We start from the raw sequence: 21,425 nt of genomic DNA on the forward strand, positions 1-21,425 counted from the left end.
CTCCCCATTCACACCTGAGACCTTGTAACACTAACGAGTCACATGACACCGGGGAAAGAAAATGGCTAATTTGGCCCAATTGAGATATTTTCACTTAGATGTCTACTCACTTTTGTTGTCAGCGGTTTAGACATTAATGGTTGTGTATTGAATTATTTTGAGGGGACAGCAAATTGACACTGTTATACAAGCTGTACACTCACTACTTTACATTATAGAAAAGTGTAATTTCTTCAATGTTGTCACATGAAAAGATATATTAAAATATTTACAAAAATGTGAGGGGTATACTCACTTTTGTGAGATATGATATATGAACAGTTTTTAAGCATATCTAAAACCAAAGCCAAAAATCTAGTATATAGCATTAGTTTTAATTTTTTAGGCTCAGAACATTTTCAGCAAGTCAAGAAAATACTTGTTAATCTTGCCAGAAATGCAGTGACCTTGTCAATTACTTTGAGCTTAAAAAAAAAAGAAAACCCACAAAGAAACATTATCAACATTAACAAATCTTTATTGTTTAAACTAAAGATGAACAAAGGCAGATGTTCTGAAGTTGCGCTTGTCTGACACTACGGCTCCTTTCATAGGTACAAGGAATGATTGAGTGTAGACATGAAGGGACAGAAAGTCTGCTATTTGCAGGAGTAAAAATAAAGTAAAAAAATCCCAAAAAAAACTATTCCAGCCATTCCATTTAAGGACTGGAAAGCTTCAATATATTAAACTTTTGTTTTTGGTTTTATATAGATTTTAGTGCACTCATACTTCCCCCACCATTAGAGATGAGCTTGTGTTTGGTTTGAAGCTGGAAGGAAGTTATCAGTTCAAGCAAGTAGGGTTACTCTTGACATAAAAGTCCCAGTATGGCCATAACAAATCTGGACAATTAAACCCAAGCTCATCTCTACCTACCTAGAAAGCAGATTAATGTGCCTTTGGTGTGGAGGTATCAACCACTCACACAGAAGTGAAGAGGAGACACAATTACTATGAGGTAAATCACTCAAAATAATGCCAACAGCAAAAGGGTCGCTTTACCTTTTTAACAGTATTTACATTAGAAGAGGTGGCTCTACGAAGTTGTAAACGGAGGGTTGTATAAAGCACCCACACGTACACTGACATATGCTTTGAATGCAGATAGCATGCTCAGAGCATTCATCAGTGCATCAGGTGCTTTACACCAATTGGGCTGCACAACCGCATACAGCCACCTCTAATGGATCTCAATTGGCAGGTGTACCAGGCAGTAGCAGGTCCCAGGAGGCTCTGAAAGCTGTATGACTGTTTGCATGACGCTTTATTACTGCTTACAGCTCTCCCAGGGAACTACTGTTTGCAGAATCCTCACACGTTTAATTTATAAATACTGTATTCTAAATTCAGGAAGAACCGGTGATTATTGTGAACAGAGGGGTCCTCTTTATTACAGCACAAAGTTTATTTTAGGCAAAATGGATTCTACACAAATCTGAATTTTCACATTTGGTTTGTTGTACAGAATATTGTACAATTCATTTCTATCAAATTTATTTGCTATACGGTATGTTTTATTCCATTATGATTAAGCCTTTATTTAAAATCAGCAGCTATCGCTATCTATATATACCTGTGGAGATGAGATTGGTTCAAAGCTAGACGCAGACTCAGTGGTTGACAGCATAGGGAAGAACTGAGAATTCATATCATGTGGGAAAACGGATATTTCATTCTGCCGGAACAACCGGTGGTCACGGAGTTTTGTTACCCAATCCTCAAACACTCCAGGAGATTTTACCTAAAAAACAACATATGCAAGTCATGACGTTCTTCTGCTGGGGAAGTGCACTTTTTAACACCTCCTCCCATTTGATTTTAAAACGTGATCTAAAAAAAGTGTAAAGCTTTACCCCAGTCAGATATAAAATGCACCAAGTAAGACAGCTTTGCAATCATGATTTTAGTGGTTGGGTTTATAAGACTTTTATTTTTTCTAAGCTTATTTATTGAATACATTTTACAGATTAGTACAAAGTCCATTAACAGGAACATACAGTACATGATTTGGTAACCTTCTATATGAGTTTTTATAAACTGTAACTGTTAAACTAATTAAGAAAAAAAATAACCCGCTGACTCCGTACCTATGATTATTGTGTTGCACTGTGGAAAGTAAAGAAAAAACAAAACAATCATGAAAAATGTAGCATTTATATACATTATCCTTTGTATCCAAGCATGATCATAATAAGAAAAGTCAAAGGGTTTATTTTAAGTGTTTGTCCCAAAAATTATACATGTATTGTTTTTTCATCTTAAATAACGACAACGTTTTTGCATAATCAATAGGCCCATGGCAGAAAAAACTGATCTGGTCCAGAAGGGATAGAAAGGTGCAAAAACTTAAAGCGGAGTTCCGGGCTAAAGAAAATTTTCAAGCTAAAAATACCCCCGGGACAGTCAGGGCTAGTGCATTTAAGCAACGATAAGCCTCTAAACTGCCCCCTGTTTCACTTACCTGTAAGAAGAAATACTTACCTTGAAAATGTTTTGTCCAGAGCTGCCATTTCAGGTGTGGGCAGCTGAAGCCGGAGCGTCCTCTTCGTGTCCTCTTGGTGACGTCGGAGTCCCAGAATGCGCTGCTCGTCACTTCCGGTACAGGCGCGTCATCCCTAAACAGCTTCTGCGCATGCCCAGAAGCTGATCAGCAGGAATGCCCAGAAGCTGATCAGCAGCGCCTGCACTGAAAGTGACAAGTTACTCCGGTGCAGACGCATTGACTGCTGGGATTGATGGCGCTCAACTCCCAGGAGTCAATGCAAGGAGGAAGTGACGTCGTGGGCCGCAGCCGCAGCGGGAGGAACAGGAAGGAAGGTAAGTATATTTTCATTAAAAACAAGGTAAGTGAAACAAAAACAAATTATCCAATTCTTTTTCAGGTTCATCTAAGCTAGCGGACGTGCAAAGATAGCTTTTAGGGTGGAACTCCGCTTTAAGTAGTTTAAGGTGAAGAGTAATAACCACAGAATATTACCATACAGTATCTCTTGTCAAATAGATTCCACTTTTCTGACCTGCTAATTGGTTGGTAGGCGTTACTGAAATCCCTGTGTCACCTTGGCTGTTTTTACTTCTCAATTAGACCCAAATGAGCACAGTAACATACAGTGCAAAGCGGATGTTAAAGCAGTAGTAAACACAATGCGCTAGTATGCACTGCACACTAGCACATTATGAAAGACTTTCCTTGAAACTAAGACCTGCAGCGGTGCCCTGTCACTGCTGCAGAGGCTTCCATTTTCACCCAGTCATCCTCCCGGGTTCACGGGCTGCGGTCGCCTTAATGGCCGAGCCATGATGACATCACTCTCGGCCACGTCACACAGCTCTGAAGGAATGGCATAAGAATGTCTTTTCTCCAGAGCACATGCGCTGGTGACGATACTGGCTGCTGCTTACTAGAATATCTCCTAAACGGTGCACATTTAGGAGATATTCATTTTACCTAGAGGTAAGCTTTATTGTAAGCTTACTTGTAGGTAAAAATAAAAAAAAGAGAGTTTACTACCACTTTAATGTAAAACTGAACTCCGGGCAAATCTGTGCAGCTAGTACTGTGATCTAGGCAACCAGCTCTGAGAAGGCTTTATACAACACAGTGATGATGATGTCGCTGCTACTTTTACAAGGTAATATTTGTAAAAGTTTGCAAAGACACAAAGTGGATTTAGATCTCCTGTGACTGTTAAGGGATATATCTTAATGAAAGTTTTTGCGCCCGAAGTTTAGCTGTAAAAATATTTTTAACATACAGCTCCAAAAGAGCAACACATCGCTCTAATCTTCCTTGATGCCATCTGGGTGGATTTGCTGAAAAGTATTTACAGTGACTAACTTGCTGTTTGTCCACCTGCTCACTTGTGTGATCTGAGTAGACTCATCAATGTGTGTGCTAGCTGAGAGATGCAGAGAATGAAATTACCCACAAATGTCTGCATATTATCATCTGTCAGATGGCAGATGCCAAAAAATCATGCGGTGACTATACTGAAATCTTCTAATGTCAGTTAAACACAGCATGGATTTGATTAAAGATGAATTCATCCTAGAGGAAGATGATTTTTTCATACTCTTGGAATAAAAGAAAGAATCCAAGCATTCATTCCAAACTAGCACACTGCCTAAAGCTAAGCAGATAATACCCAATTTTCCCTAGTGATGATTAAAGCATTGCTAGCAGTACTTCTTATAATGTAGTCTGAAAATCAATGGGTAACAGTTATCTGCAAGCACCTATCATCCTCTTAACTGCTTTATAACACCTAGTTATTTCAAGTGCTGCTCAAATCTTCGCTGCATCTGGGGAGAACATGCACAGTGCATTGACAGTGTATGACAATCATTACAGAAACTTCTACTGTCATTTGCAGAGAAGGAGGATTACTGAAACCTCTTATCAATCCAGATCTTTACTACAACTTTTATGTTGAACATCTCCAGAGACCATCTGCAGTTATAGTCATTGATCTAGTAAAACTACTGCTAACATCCATATTTCTAAGCTGTCCTAATTTTAGTAGCACAGAACAAAGTGTCATTACAACTAATAATATGTAGTTAAAGCATATCTAAACCCAAAAACACAAAAAAAAGTGTAATTATTGCAGCTTTTGGTCTTTTTTATTTTTTTTACAGGCTTTTCTTTTTTTAATTTTCACATGGTAATATTGCAATCAACACACTTCCCGTCCCAGGGTGGCTACAATCACAATTCCATTGCATCTATGGAGGAGTAAGTGTAGCCACCCAGTCTGGGTTTCAAGCATACCTGCTTTTGTTCATCTCCATTACATAGAAGTTGATGGGCTTAGTAGCTTACAAAAGAAAGGTAACATGTTTTATGCTTCTAAGTTAGCTCACAGAAACAGACAAGGACACTGAATTTCTAGCAAGATCAAAAGGTATTTTCTGTACTCCCTAAAATTGTTTTTAGCCTGAAAAATAAAAAAAAACAATGTAGCCACCACATCAAAGGAATGGTAAGCTGCAGTACATTTAATTTTTGTTTTTGGGTTTAGTTATCCTTCAATATGATGAAATGTGGGGTTTAGAAATACAATTATTTATATTTTTTACAATTTTAAATTGATAGGAGAGCTGTTCCGCTCACCTTGAGGTGGTATATATGTTCCTCTGTATCCAAATCAATGCACTTGGTTGATTTTTTAACGGACATTACAGAAAGTCCAACATCAATGCGGCCATGTAGTTTTCCCTTCTCCATCTGTCATCAGATAAAGCAGATAGATGCAATAAAAAAATTATAACAGGTTTAAATAATAAGTTCACCTTTGAGAACAAGTTCCACACGATTTTAGGGTGGAACATGTAACATATTCCCAGTGCGGCAGTCGCCGCCCGCTGCTCCCCCCCAATGTGGCAGCAGTATGGGGAGAGGTTTTTGAAAGTAGCAAAGCCATGCGGGGCTCTTCCCACATGGCCCGCATAATTCATACACAGAGCTCAGTGTATGAACGAACGACAAATCCCGACAGCCTTAATGAACTACCAGCGTTGTGGTATTTCATTGAGTCTTCCTGTCAGCGAGTATCGCTTGCAGGTAAGCCGATACAATGAAAGTGTGGAGGAGACCTGCATGGCATCAGCGATCTCCTGATCTCTGGTGCAATGCTTTACAGGCTCCTAATTCAAAAAATAATAAATGCACATTTGTTTACCTGAAAAAAAGACGTGCATTTGTTATCCTTTCAAGTAGAATTCTTGGCTAAACCTAACTAGTTTTAGAAAAGCTCCCTCATCCCTTCTAACACCTTTGCTGATCAACTTGTGTAACAAGGATATAAATACTTAGCTATTTTCAGCCAGCTCCAATCTGGTCATGTGATCTCCCCTGTGTCAATTTGCGGCGACTGCAGGGGAGAGGAGGCAGCGCTGGCAATGGCTGGGATATGGGAGCCAATGGGTGACATCACTACTTCCAGGCATTCCGAGCGTTTTTTGAGCACTTTCTTCTCTTCCCTGCAGCAACCATTGACTGACACAGTGGATCACAACACCAGACTAAAGCAGGCTGAAAATAGGTAAGCGTATGCATATTTCTTACACAGGTTTGTTTGCATAGGGGGTGTTAGGAGGGCGGAGGGAACATTTTTAAAGCTAGTTAGATTTAGCCTTGAATTCTATTTTAACATTGTGTCTGACTCCACAGCAGCTTCTACTTTCCGTCTTTTCCGTTTTCCGCTGTTTTGTTCATTGATGGAAGTTGGGAGAAGCAGCCCTGTGTAAGCTATAAATTAATCTTAGTCTAAGATTACAAAAGACAAAAAAGGCTGAGGCTGCTCTCCCCATCACAATCTGGCCAGCACAGGTGCCTTAGCAGCCAATTGTCAAGCACTAGAGCTGTCAACATGGGAAGACAGGGAATGAGTGAGTCACATGTAGCGCTGGGTATTTCTTGGAAGGTGAGAATAAGTTGCTGTGAGAACGGAGTTTAAAAGAAGACAAAGGCACACGTTAAATGGTAAGTGCAATTCTAACCCCTCTCAAATAAATAAACTCCCCGGCCAAAAAAAAAAAAAAAGTTGCCACCAAAAAAAAAAAAAAAAAAAAAGGTCATATACTTGAATATTTCGTTCGGCTGCCTTTAGCTTTGACTACGGCATGTAATCCTGTGGCATTGTTTCGATAAGGTCCTGCAATGTTACAAGATTGATTTCCGTCCCGTGTTGCATTCATTTTTCACCAAATGATGGGAGAGTCGGACCATGGGCAAAGTCTTCCCCAGTACATGCCAAAGATTCTCAATAGGGTTAAGTTCTGGACTCTGTGGTGGGCAGTCCATGTGTGAAAATTATGTCTCATGCTCCCTGAACCACTCTTTCACAATTTGAGCCCGTTGTATCCTGGCAGTGTCATCTTGGAATATGCCGTGCCATCAGGTCAGACTAAATTCATTGATGAAATAACCTGGTCATTCAGTATATTCAGGTAGTCAGCTGACCTCATTCTTTGGGCACACGCAGTAACTATCCTATAGGATAGTTACTGCATGTTTAGTTTAGTTAGTTGCTTAGTTAATTCCAGGTGGCGACTTTTTTTTTTTTTTGGCCGGGCAGTGTATATTACATGAAAAACACAACACAGTTACAGACAGCGCTCTGCACAGCACTGGCTAGGCATTGTTCTAGTAACAGCAGCGCAGTTGCATCCTTTCAATTACTCCACATTACAGCAACACATTCACCTTCTCTAGTGATCTTAGGGACAACTGCATAAAGATATGGAAAGTGACCAGAAATCCAACATTGTAACAGGAGGGTAAGGGGGGATCTTCCAATGTGTAAACTGATTCTGGTGAATCCTGTCTAGGGCCCCATTCACATTGTTGTGTTGTGGGAATGCACGTGTTCCTGTGCTCGTTATCGCACTGGCAGACACCGCACACTACTTGCAATGCAGTCTAAATGGCTTTCTGATGTATCTTGCCAACGGTGGTGTGCAGTACCGTGCATTGTGAGGCAACACACCAAGTGCAGCGCAGTGCGGTATAATGTCAAAAAAATGTGCAGGTCTGATTTCTGGACTGCTAAGGTGTGTGACAACCCATACAATGCAGTGCAAAGTTGATGTGCAAAATAGTATGTGCTTGTAATCTACTGCACATCAACAGTAATGGTAATATAGTAAGAAAGAAAGAAAGAAAGAAAGAAAGAAAGAAAGAAAGAAAGAAAGAAAGAAAGAAAGAAAGAAAGAAAGAAAGAAAGAAAGAAAGAAAGAAAGAAAGAAAGAAAGAAAGAAAGAAAGAAAGAAAGAAAGAAAGAAAGAAAGAAAAGAAAGAAAGAAAGATAGAAAGAAAGAAACAGAGAGAAGGAGAAAAAGAAAGAATGAGAAAAAAATAGAAAAGGAGAGAACAAGAACGATAAGAGGAGAAAAAGAGAGAACGATTAAAATAGAGAACGAGAAAAGGAGAAAAAGAGAGAATGAGAAGAAGAGAACAAACGAGAAAGAGAGAGAGAAAGCTCTGGGACCGGTTAATTTCACAGACAGGAAAAAAAAGATCCTGACAAGGGGGTCTTCGGCCTCTTTCACACGGGGCGGATCCATTTGGACAGACTCTGCTTGCTCAGTGGGGATTGCTCCAATGATTCCAGCTGAGCAGGCGGATGACAGGTCCGTGTCTGCTCACTGTGCAGAGACGGACCTGTCAGAGTCCCACTCTCCTCTATGGGGAGATCGGATGAAAACGGACCGTTAGTTTTCATTCGATCCGACCTGTTGGACAGATGGCAAACGTATCACCATCCGTCTGTTTTCAGAGGATCTTGTCAGATCGGATGTTCGCTGAAATCCGCCTCCCCATAGAGGTCAATGGGTGGCCCGATCGGGTACGCCTGTCCGTTTTTCAGGCGGATCCGATCATGTGAAAGGGGCACTAAACAGCCTTACTCTATCCAATTGTTGGCTTTACATATACTTTAACAGCAGTATTACAAACATGCAATGCAGACAGCATTTAGAAAGCCCACATGAGCCAATGGATGGGAACCCAAATTAAAACTTTACATCATGGTTGCAACTATAGTTGCTACATACAAAAGAACTTAATTTACCTCGTTTGGCCCTTTTGCATACTTCAAGATTCCTTTGTCCAAGTAGAAATACCTCTAAACAACAAAAAGAAAATCATGAGAACAAAGTAGGGAAAGAACTTTCAGAAATCTATCTTAGGGCTGTTTGTGATACCACTTATTATGTATACAGTATATTTTGTGCTTATTTTGCTGTCATCACAAAAACAGAGAGAGGACTAAAATTGCAGCATGAAAGCAGAATACATTTTGACAGAAAAATTCACTTTGATATCATCCTGGTTAATGAGCTCAGAGACTGAAGCAGTATATTAACATAAAATATATGAATTTCAAGGCAATGCAGAACAAAGATTTCATAATTCACCAAGCACTTGAGCAGTTACTGACATTCATAACAATCAAGTTACTTGATTTATTTGGCTCTAGCACCGTCTATAAAGCAGCCAAGAATTCTACTATTCTATAACCAGTCTGGCTCACTAAGTGAAAAGACAATTGGACAATTGAACAGATTTTCCAGCTCAAGCATGCAATACTCTTTTTCCCCTGTTGAGCACAATGGCTGGCAGGCAGTTCTAACCTGAAGCTAACAAAACAGCCCCTGGCACACAGTCTAAGATGTGTCATTTGTCATAACTGAAAGGTATGCTTTATTTCCAGGGACAGCTCCATGCAGGAAGGATTAAAAGCTTTACTAGATGTTGTCTGTCCCTGAATATTTTCCCAAACCTCTGGTTCTGACACCTAGACAAACAGAAAGGGGCCACAATGTTCTTCCCCAACCAACCAATTAAAATAATTTGCTTTCCTGTGTCACCAATGGGGAGATTTAGGCCGGCCATACACAGAGCAGATTTCTTTGCTGTGTTGACAGTGTTGACGTGAGAATCCTTCCTGCTTGACCATTGTTTTCTTCCAGTGGGAGGGGGGCAGGGAGGCCGCCTTAGCCGGGAAAAGACAGTGATTATGTCTAGCAGCCGCTTGCGATATTCACAAGAGAATCCGGCAGGCCAGTTGTAACCAAACTGATCGATCTATCACCTTGATACATTCAGCCCGCCCATTACCGGTTCGAATCTCAGCCCTTTCCGGCAGAGATTAGAACCATGTATGGTTGGCCTTATCCTTACTTCCTAATCTGTGTGACAGCCATAAATAGGCAAAAGGAGACAGAAAAGGCTCCCCAGCTGGGATACAGACAGCAATAGAGGGCTATAATAAAAATAAATATGTTGTAAGATTAATTGTTTTTAGGAACTGTATGACTAAATTCCTTTTTCGGACACAGTAACGCATGGTTTGTTTCTGACCTTAGTGACCTAGCCATGTTCGCTGAAGACTTATTGGCAAGACTATTATTTACTGGAATTTTGGGCATTGAAAGACAATGATTGCTACTGAAAGTTAGGTATTCCTAAAGGGGGATTCGCCTTCTCAATTTGACCTGTTCTAGAACTGCTAATAACAAGACAAAGACCTAGTAAGGTTAATTTTAATAGTGTGGGAAAATGTCCTTTTTGACCCTGTCAATGGCGGTCGGATGAATTCCCTAGAATCAATCCCTCAAGCCTGAACTTGACTTAGTAGCGGAATATTTTGTTTTATTATTGTGATTACTTTTTGGCACTCTTCTACCAGCCCAACATTAATTTGCTATACATGCAGCAACATGTCTCACAAAAATACTAATGTCTATGACCTTTACATTGTGAAAAGGCAAAGGGATTATTCCTCACAAACTGAACAGTGTCATTTAATAAACATAGCTCTTCCCAAAATAGAAGCTTTGGGGCTAGGGTCTCGGCACAGAACTGTTTTGGCACTAATCGTTTTGATGCTAAGAATGTATAACAGTTTGGAGGATGTTTAGTGACAACTAGAAGATTAAGGTTTAAGACTTAAGACTAAGGACCCTTTTACAAGGTGCAGATCCCATTCAGATCAGCAGGGAATCAACGCACCAATCCCCTGCTGATCGGAGCACAGGGGGCAGATAACACATCTGTGTCTGGACATGGACACAGCCCGCTCTGCTCTATGGGCAGCCAGCAGTAAACTGACTTTGCTGTTCATTTACATTTGACTACCGTCCGAACCGCCCTGTCTAAACAGGAGAGGAAGATGACGCACTTGCAGACTGGTTGCCACACATTTTCTGCTGGTATTGTTTTATAGATGACCTACTGATGATCAGGACGGGAACTGAAGAGAAATTACTCCTCTTATTAAAGGCACTAAATGCCAATAATCTCAATCTAAAATTTACCCATACTTACATTAAAGAGAAATTATCCTTCCTGGACCTGGAAAAATTGATTTTTGTAAAATCTTACCGTAAAATCCTTTTCTCTTAAGCTCATTGACAGACGTAGTCCTCGTTGATACTAACAACTCGGGTTATGCTGCCCTCTACAGGAGTAGGACTAGACAGGAAAGAAAACATTCTGGCCACACCTTAGGGGCAGTCCCAGAGGGTATATCCTCTCTCTCTCTGCTACAGCAAATCAGTGTTTAGAGAATTTAACCCAACCCAACTCAAAACAGAGGGGCGGGTACAACGTCTGTCAATGAGCTTAAGAGAAAAGGATTTTACGGTAAGATTTTACAAAAATCCATTTTTCTCTGTCGCTCATTGACAGACGTAGTCCTTGTTGATACTAACAACTCGGGACGTCCCAAAGCAGTACCACAAATGAGGGGTGGGAAAATGGAAATCAAAAATCCAATCTAGAAGGCCCAACCGGTGCCAACTAGAAGTTCTCAAGGCTCATCAATCAAAGATGAGACTCAACAGAAATTCCAACAGAAAAAAACCCTCGAGGTAGACCACCGGTCTCCTCAAATTGCGGCCTGCAAAACCTTGCGGCCAAATGAGGCATCCGCCGATGCCATCACATCAATTTTATAAAATTTTGTAAAGGTATGTACCGACGACCAGGTGGCCGCCTTACATACCTGGACCACTGACGCCTGATGGCGGAAGGCCCAGGAAGTACTGAGCGCTCGAGTGGAGTGCGCCTTAACAGGGAACGGAGGATTCCGACCCCTAATAGAATAAGCCTGTACCACCGTCTGTCTAATCCATTTGGAGATAGTCGCGGCAGATGCAGGCAACCCCTTTCTGGGGCCATCCGTGATCACAAAAAGTGAATCCGTTTTACGGAACAATTCCGTAGCCTTCAGGTTTACCCTGATTGCCCGAACCACATCCAAGGAATGCAACGCATGTTCCCGATGATGATTGGGCTGAGGACACAAGGAAGGTAGCACAATATCTTCATTCAGATGAAAGTCTGAAACCACCTTTGGAAGAAAGGATGGCTTCGGATGAAGAACTACCTTATCCCTATGAACCACTAAATATGGGGACTGGCATGATAATGCAGCCAGTTCTGACACCCTGCGTGCAGAAGTGATAGCCACCAAGAAGGCCACCTTCTGGGATAAAGTAAGCAAGGGAATCTCCCTGATGTTTTCAAAGGGAGGTTTCTGCAGAACCGACAAAACCAAATTAAGATCCCAGGGCGGTAAGGGCGCGTGGACTGGTGGAGCCAGGTGCCGCACCCCCTGAATGAAATTCCGCACCAAGGAATGAGTAGCCAAGGGCTTCTGAAAGAAGATTGCTAATGCTGAAACCTGACCCTTGATGGTGCTCAAGGATAGTTTCTGCTCAACCCCCTTTTGCAGAAAAGCCAATATTCGGGTCACCGAATAGGTACGTGGAGGAAATCCCAAAGATTCGCACCACGCGATATAAGTCTTCCATGTGCGATAATAGACCTTGCTGGAAGTCGCTTTCCTTGCCTTAATTAGAGTAGGAATAACTGAAGCTGACAACCCTCTGTCCTTCAGTACCTGGGTCTCAATGGCCAGGCCATTAAAACCAGCGACTGTAAAGCACAATGGAAGATCGGTCCTTGAGACCGCAGATCTCCCTGAGAGAAAGTTCCCAAGGAGCGTTCGCGACTAGCATGTCCAAGTCGGCCTGACCGGCTTGACGAGGCTAGCTTAGAATTTCCAGGATAACTGGAGTTCCCTCCATCTCCATCCTGCAGAGAAATCTCAGCAGCACTCTGAGAGGAGGGAATACCACTAATAGCTGACACTGCCTTAACAGGCCGTTCAGCGCGTCTGCTGCGTCCGCTGGAGGATCGTGGGCGCGCGTTACCAATCTCCGCGCCTCCGGGATGCTCTGAAGAAGACACAGATGGTGAAATCCTTGGTGATTGACCTAAGTCATCACCCTGATATTGCCTGACTGGATCCGAACCAGGCTGCCCTAGAGCTACCTGGCCCAGGCAACATTTATCCGACACCTGATTCCTATCAGGAGTGATGATTTCTCCTGGTTGAACATTGGAGACCGAAGTCTAGCGGCTAGAGGCTCCTTGGTCTGTCTGCTCAACCGGATCCGATTCCTGTGGGGAACTGAGACTAATCTTTGGAAAAGGTAAAGAAAATGATCTGTTCAGGGAACGGTAACTACCGCTCCCTGTGGTACTTAAATGTTGGAAGGGAAGAATCGCACCGGTAGCAGTGATCGATGCTCGATCTAGTGCTCTGAATACCGGTGAAGACGTCCCCCCACCCTCAAGCCGGGTGGGGGCGCACCTTCAGGCTGTGTAAGCCTTAGCTTCAGGTTTGTCTGAGTCGGTCTTTTGTTTGTCCGACCGGCGCTTCTTGAACCCTCCTAGAGGGGTTTTGCCCTTCCCGCTTGCTCCAGCAGAGCGAACGAACCCTTTATGGGCGGCAAAGAAAGGTCCATGCTTGTTACGAGGTCCTTTAGCTTTAGCAGCCTGTGGCAAAAAAGTGCTTTTGCCCCCAGTGGCATCCTTAATGATCTCATCTAGGGTGGTCCCAAATAGGCGATTCCCCTGAAAGGGGGGATTCGCCAAGGTCTTTTTGGAACCTAGGTCCGCTGACCAGCATTTTAACCACAGCACACGTCTGAGGATTACCGCTGACATAGATGCATGCCCTAATAGGGGGGTGGCATCCAAGGCTGCGTCACAGACAAACTGTAGTCCTTGTATAATCTCTTCCATCAAATCAGATGTTGCCTGGGGGATACCTTTCCCCTTCAGGTCCTGGCGCACCAATCTCGCCCATTCCGTTAATGTTTGAGAAACTAAACCAATGACAATTACTGGTCTAAAGGCTGACCCTATCAGGGAAAAGATAGTGCGGGACTCCGCTTCTACCTTCCGATCCACCGAATCCTTAAAGGACGAAGCGTCCTCCACCGGAATAACCGTGGCTTTATTCAGTCTGGAAATAGGTGGATCCACCACTGGTGGTACCGTCCATTTCTTAATGAGGGATTCCTCAAACGGATAGCGTCTAGCAATGCGCTTGGAAATAGTAAAGGTACGCTTTGAATGATCCCATCCCTCTTTAATCTTATTACCAAAACACTTGGGTAAAGGAAAAACCTTCACCGTCTTGGTGGGTTTGCTAGTACCAAAGGGAATTTCCATTTCAGTTGCCTCTGCTGGTAAAACCTCAAGTCTTAAGGTTTCCCGAACCGCCACAACTAGTGCGTCCACCAATGCTTCTTCTTGTGCTATGGCGGAAGCATGAACGTCCTCCTCACTGTCTGAGGGAACTTTACCTGAGACAACAGCCCCTGCAGAGGGACCTGCAGCTGCAATGACCATCTCAGAATCTGAATCTGAAGTCTCAGATGATATAGGGGTAGGCGGGGGTCGCTTTCTTGACCCCCGTTCCTGACAGGCCGTCTCCACCCGAGCCACCAAAGACTCCAAAACTGCTGTAAATGCATCCATACTCTGTGCACTGGCGGGTCCCGCGGCCCCCTCGAGGGAAACAGGTGGGGGTACCTGTGTGGCAGGGTCCATGACAATTCCAGATACTAACCGAAAAAAATCAATTGCCAACAAAAAACTTTTTTTTTTTTTTTCTTTTCAGACCCCCAGCGCCACAATGCCCCTCAGTGTTACCTGCTTAGGGACCCCTACAGAGCGAGAGAGAGAGATAGACCCCAAGGCTCACCACTTGATGCTCAGAGTTTCAAATGCAACCTGTTACAGCACTGTCTAGAACAGACAGGAAGTCTTTTGGCTGGCTTCCCGGGTAAAAAGGAGGTGGCTCCGCCCCTCTGCACGCCTTCCGGCGCCTCCCCTAGCTCCACGAGGTGTTTGGGTCACCTCAAACATGGCCGCCCCCATGCTGGAGACACGAGGCTACGCCAATATGATGGCCTTGTGCGATCTGCCAGACAATGGCGGCGGCCTGTGCAGGATAACGGCGTGTCTGGCGGCCTGCGGGAGTATCTCGGCCCCACAAACCTTTACCCTAATGGTGATCAGCCTGGCCGGCGGTACCGGACCCTGGCGGGCCGTATGCGGTCCGTGGGCCGTCGGAAGGCATCTGCCTTAGCTGGAGGAATGCGATCTGGACTGCAGTATACATGTATAGACATCGCCCTGTGAACACTTCTGACAGGTAGGATACCTTATACTATCACAGTAATATTCTAGTACTGCCACTGACTTCAGTCATCTTTACAGTTTTGAAATGACATTAGATTGTCAGCTCCCAAACCAAGCCTACTGGTTTCTTGTTCACAAAAATCACACTCAAATAGGGGGATCTGTGACATGTTATAGGATAGAGGGGAGACCCATCCTTACCATTTCAGAGAGGGGCCCGCGTTCACCACAAACCCGTCAGAGGGAAAAGGGGGAACATACTACTCACCATACCGAAACCAGGCGGGCGCCAACTCCTGACAGTACCCCTCTCCACCGGTGTCGGAGGGCTGTCGACCAATACGGACGCCGTGACTCATGGTCATTGGCGTTTAAGCGAGACGTTTAACTCGCAGGGTCAGTCCCCGTCCAGTGGGACTATGTCGCGACCCAGCGCGGAGCTATGGCCTGCACGCGTTCGTAGGCTGAACTGGGGTGACCACTGGATCTCAACATCCAGCCCGTCGCCCAGTTCCAGCTTTCTTGCTTGAAGATCTCACAGGCACACTGGAGAAAAAAGTTGTCTAAAAAATCTTTCTAAGAAAAAAATCCTGCCAGGACCGAAGATCCTAGCAAGGCATATAGGTCCTTACTCCTAACTAGACAGAAAAAAACTGATTTGCTGTAGCAGAGAGAGAGAGGATATACCCTAAGGTGTGGCCAGAATGTTTTCTTTCCTGTCTAGTCCTACTCCTGTAGAGGGCAGCATAACCCGAGTTGTTAGTATCAACGAGGACTACGTCTGTCAATGAGCGACAGAGAAATATTTTTACAGGCGTATGGATGTGTGGAAACCAGTCTGTATCGCAAACCTAGTGCAGGCAACACCCTTCTTTATGCCACAAGTGCCCATCCAGCCCCACTGGTTAGGAGCATACCCAATGCACAATACCTCAGAATACGTAGGAATTGTACTTCAGAACTGGACTTTAAAACTAAAGCAGACGATCTTAAGATGCACCTGCTTGATCGTGGATATTCACATACAACGCTGAAAAAAGCCCATAATAGGGCCAAAACACAAACGAGAACCTCTCTGTTATACAATACCTCACCCAAGAAGGAGTCGGGTACAGTAAAACTTATCACTAAATACTCAGCTCAAGAGCGTCAAATACATTCTTCAATAGCGAAACATTGGCATCTATTAACCACTGAACATACCTTTGTCTAAGTATGTTAGATCCATGCCTGAACACATTTTCAGACGAGCAACGTCCCTTAGAGACCGGCTCACTACAAGCCATTATCAGATGGCCCAAGTTTTCCTGCTTTTCCTACAGATGTGGCAACTACCCCAAATGCCCCCAGGTCACGGAGGGTACAGACATTAAACTACCCAGTGGAGAATGGCATAAATCACAAAACTACGCTGACTGCTGGACACAAGGTATCATCTATTTAATGTGCCGATGTGGAGTTTTCTACATTGGTAAGGCCATATGATAACTTGGGCAAAGAATAAGTGAGAATATATATTCTTCGGGCAATGGGAAGATTTTGACTCCGGGCACCAGACACATTGGGCTACGCCATAAATTTGACAATTCAATAATTAAGTTTTTTGTCTTAGAGGTTATCTCCCCAGACCACCATGGGGGCAACTGGGACAAATGTATTTTACAGCAAGAGACATTATGGATTAAACGCAACTGAGTAATAATGAGATGGTAACTTACAAACCATTATTATGACTGAGATATATATCTTTTTGTCCATCCAGCCCCCCTTTGGTGAAGCTAGGGTGAAAGAAGCTCCCATTTTGAGGACAAATCACCAATTACAAACATTATTTATATTATACTTAACCTGGTGAACAATTATATGCCTTGTCCTTCCCAATGCATATCAGGTATTGGGTCTATACACATTCTGGTGTTTGGATCACAAATCGTCTAAATTTAATTTTCTGTGTCCAACTCTTTATATGTTTTGCTTGTTATCCTATATATACTTATACATTCTGTTTTTTTCTCCCTTAAATACTGTTCATGCGTATTGAAGTCATACTTAATGTTATATTGCTGCATTTTTAAACGTCACCTTGCTGCTACATTCCAATGTTGGGCTCTTTCCCCGTGGGTGTAGGGAACTTTTTTGGCCACTGGGTGTCGCTGTTCTTCTCGCAGTTGTGCGGCCCTTTGGGAGCAGTCAAAGCTTTTGGTATCCAATTGCTGCCTGTCATCGCTTTAGCCTGAGAGCCTGGTTTGCCAGGCTAATTTTTGGCTCCCAAGCGGCACTGTGCATGCGCCGGAATTTCAGTGCATGCGCAGTTAAGGACCTGGTCTGGCTGGCGTAACTTCCGGTCACTGCACCAAGATGACGTGCCAGATTTGAGCAGTTATAAGGGGCTGCTACTCCAAAGATGGACTTTAGATGTGATGGACCATGCTGATGGAGTCCTCAAAAACCGGTACAGTGCCTTGGACTTTAAACACCAATTTCTATCTTTGAATATAGCTCAGCTTTTTTTCTAGGTTTACTACACCTTGTCCTTTCACATCCATGAGCATCGAAGCCAGCTAAGTTTACAACTTCGGAATATCGGTGTGCTATTTGTTTGTACTCTATCTATCATTAAGAACTAGCATACATGTCTGCTGACTTACAGCTCTATAGGCTCACTATAATTATAAGTCTATATACACTTTTCATCGGACAATATACCCCAGAACAGCATTCCAAGCCCCTGATACAAAGTAAATTACTCTTTATCCAATTACTACTTACCACCAACTATACGATACGTATCCACTGGCACTACCTGCTGGGATTGTGGACACCATTTGTGGATCCAAATTGATTCAATTAGCAAATCTTTTTAATATTTCTTATGTATATGTTACAGGTATCCCCTGTGTTTTTTTTGGGGGGGGGGGGTCATAATCAAACTGTACCTCGACATATTGGAGCTGCTTAAAAGGTTGAACATTTTACTAACAAATCCCCTATAATACATATGTTTGCCGACTGTGGAGGGGTATGTGCAACTCCACCTATGTGTGCTATGTGTGTTTTTATAAGACGTTCACCCTTAGTGACAAAGCCTAATTTACCATTTCTGATTTTGCCTTTCCCCATTTATGGACTATACACAGATATATCTGCAGTTGTAGCCCCTGTCTGCTCTCACACCCGCCCGGAAGGCTAGTACTGGCATCCCTATACTTTTGTCCCATACGCCATCCTGCTCACACACCCAGGGGGCAAGTGCCCAAGTGTCTTTTTTGCAGCTTACCTTCAAATGTATATACACTGCTCAAAGAAATTAAAGGGACACTTTGAAAACACATGTATATCTATACTGAAATGGACTGGGTAATGTGTTAGAAAGAAAGGATGCCACATTGTTTGATGGAAATAAAAAGTATTAACCTACAAAGGGCTGAATTGAAAGACACACTGAAAATCAAAGTCAAAAAATGATGCAGCAAGCTAGTCAATTTTGCTGAAATTTCATTGCAGCAACTCAAAATGGTACTCAGACCAGGGCATCACTGAGCTCCTAAACAGAATGAGGTGCAATTTGGTGGCGTCGGAAGGACCGAAACAATATCCTAGAGGTATTCTATTGGATTTAGGTCAGGTGAGCATGGAGGCCATTCGATGGTATAAATCCCTTCATCCTCCAGGAACTGGCCGCATACTATCACCACATGAGGCCAAGCATTGTCGCGTACCAGGAGGAACCCAGAATTCACTGCACCAGTGTAGGGTCTGACAATGTGTCAAAAGATTTCATCATGATACCTAATGGCAGTCAGTGCCATTGTCTAGCCGTAGAGGTCTGTGCGCCCCTCCATGGATATGCCTTCCAAGACCATCACTGACCCACCACCAAATCAGTAATGCTTAACGATGTTACAGGCAGCATAACGTTCTTCATGGCTTCTCCAGAACCTTTCACGTCTGTCACGTGTGCTCAGGGTGAACCTGCTCTCATCTGTGAAAATCACAGGGCGCCAGTGGTGAAGCTGCCAATTCTGGTGTTCAATGGCAAATGCCAATCAAGCTCCATGGTGCTGGGCAGTGAGCACAGGGCCCACTAGAGGACGTCGGACCCTCAGGCCATCCTCATGAAGTCTGTTTCTGATAGTTTGGTCAGAGAAATTCACACAAGTGGCTTGCTGGAGGTCATTTTGTAGGGCTCCGGCAGTGCTAATCCTGTTCCTCCTTGCACAAGGGAGGAGATACTGGTCCTGCTGGTGGATTAAGGACCTTCTACAGCCCTGTCCAGCTCTCCTAGAGTAACTGCCTGTCTCCTAGAATCTCCTCTTTGCCTTTGAGACTGTGTTGGGAGACACAGAAAACCTTCTGGCAATGGCACGTATTGATGTGCCATTCTGGTGGACTTGGACTGCCTTTGCAAACTCTATAGGGTCCAGTTATCGCCTCATGCTACCAGTGGTGACACTGAACCTAGCCAAATGCAAAACTAGTGAAAATCAGTCAGAAAAGATGAGTAAGTAAAGAAAATGTTAATGGCCTCCAGCTGTAAAACTATTCGCGTTTGGAGGTTGTCTCATTGTTGCCCATCTAGTGCACCTGTTGTTAATTTCATTATCACCAAAGCAGCTGAAATTGATTAACAAACCCCTCTGAGACTTAACTGACCAGATAAATATGACAGGAGTTTAATTGACTTGATGCTTTACTCTGATTCAAAAGTGTCCTTTAATTTTTTTGAGCAGTGTGTATATCTTTGTATATGTTTATATGTTCCCATACTGATAACTAAATATTTCTTATTATAGAAAAATGTCTTGTTGTCTTACCCCTGAAACTCCTGAAGAAGCAGGTATCCACAAATCATGTTGAATATTGACCCTCTGTGCTCCTATTGGTATATAGTATCATCTTATACTGTCTGGACACAATAGACTAAAGCACATTTGAGTCATTGTAATTGGTGTTATCGTTTAATGCACATTCTTATTTTTTTCAAAAATGTTTATGTTACTATTTTTGTAATAAAATTATATTGATTTTATGTGGCTGAATATGTGTCTGTTGGTACCAAGAAAATCCCCCCTCCTAAAACAGACTTTGCTGCTCATTTACATTTGACTACCCTCCAATCCACCCTGTCCAAACAGGAGATGCTGTATCACCTTTCGTTTTTTTTTAGCCAAGCCAATCAGACCAGGAGGTAGGTTGGCGTTTACACCTGCCTGTCCATAGAGATAAATAGTCCTTCCGATCAGGTCCGCTTGAAAAACTGAAGAAGTCACGTGACTGTGATGACACACGTAGGGCAGAGCCGGGGGACGTGATTGACAACCGAAACCAGAAGTGATGCAGGAGCCATGGCCCGCTGTCAGCATGATATGCCAGTTCATTCTACTTTACTGTTAAGTGCAATTTTAATTTAAATAAAGCGGTTTTAACCTTCTAGTGCTAGCGCCTCCCGGTCCTTTAAGAGATTTTTTGACATTGGGAGGTGGGGTGTTGCTCAAGATCACATGACCCCTGTGATTGGCTGTCACAGTGCTCACGTGGTCCGAAAACTCCTGATAAAAACATTGGTTAGGCGATGGTAACTGCCGGGGGCTACCTCTGGTTCCCCCCGGGGGAACAGATGGCCTTCTTTGACCCCTGGGTAGATGATGGCGACGCCAGTTGCGGGAAGCTGATGGAAGGCGGTAAACTTCTGTCCTATGACGTCCTGAAGGCACGTCATGGCGGGTCCCCTATGAATTTCTTGAGATATCGGCAGCTTCACCACTTTTTCGCTGTCCACGGCCCGGCGATTCGTCCTCAGACATCTCTTACACCCTTCGAACGTTTGTTCATTCAGGACGACCCTATCCCTCACATGGTTTCTGAGTTGTACCAACTATTGGGAGCTGCATCCTCCGATTCTGCTCCCATATGTACTAGGCTTTGGGAGCGGGACCTGGGAATGCAATTTACTGCCGACCAGCTTTCTGGCCTTTACCAACTGACCCACTCGAGTTTGGCGGACTCTAAGATGCAAGAAACAAATTATAAGCTCCTGACACGCTGGTACCGAGTGCCGGCGGACTTGGCACGCATCTACCCCTCGGCTTCCTCCGCATGTTGGCGAAACTGCGGCGGTACCGGTACCCTGCTGCATCTGTGGTGGGAGTGCCCGGTGATCACCTCTTTTTGGCACGACGTCCGAGACCAGGTCAAAACTATCCTGGATCTGGATGTGCCATTTAGCCCCCTCCATTTTCTCCTGCACATGCCCTGCATGCCGCTCAGCCATTATAGACGTAGCTTGCTACCCCATCTCCTCAATGCTGCGAGGAGACTGATCCCGATTTACTGGAAGCGGCCGCAGGTCCCGGGCAGGGCAGAGTGGCGGCGGATG

At 43.7% G+C, this 21,425-nt stretch overlaps 1 protein-coding gene across 2 annotated transcripts in view; it reads right to left on the bottom strand.

The window, feature by feature from the left end:
- The window catches only part of OSBPL3 (oxysterol binding protein like 3), a 260,883-nt gene that overhangs the window by 111,770 nt on the left and 127,688 nt on the right, over positions 1-21,425 (bottom strand). For both annotated transcript variants that reach the window (XM_082257477.1, XM_082257478.1), the window contains exons 4-6: positions 8,616-8,669; positions 5,156-5,269; positions 1,616-1,783 (exon numbers count right to left, since the gene is read on the bottom strand). In XM_082257477.1, the coding sequence (XP_082113603.1) occupies positions 1,616-1,783; positions 5,156-5,269; positions 8,616-8,669 (336 nt within the window). The remainder of the gene's footprint in view (positions 1-1,615; positions 1,784-5,155; positions 5,270-8,615; positions 8,670-21,425) is intronic.

Source organism: Pelophylax lessonae (assembly GCF_965119305.1).
Source record: "Pelophylax lessonae genome assembly, chromosome: 5".
Classification (NCBI taxonomy): domain Eukaryota; kingdom Metazoa; phylum Chordata; class Amphibia; order Anura; family Ranidae; genus Pelophylax; species Pelophylax lessonae.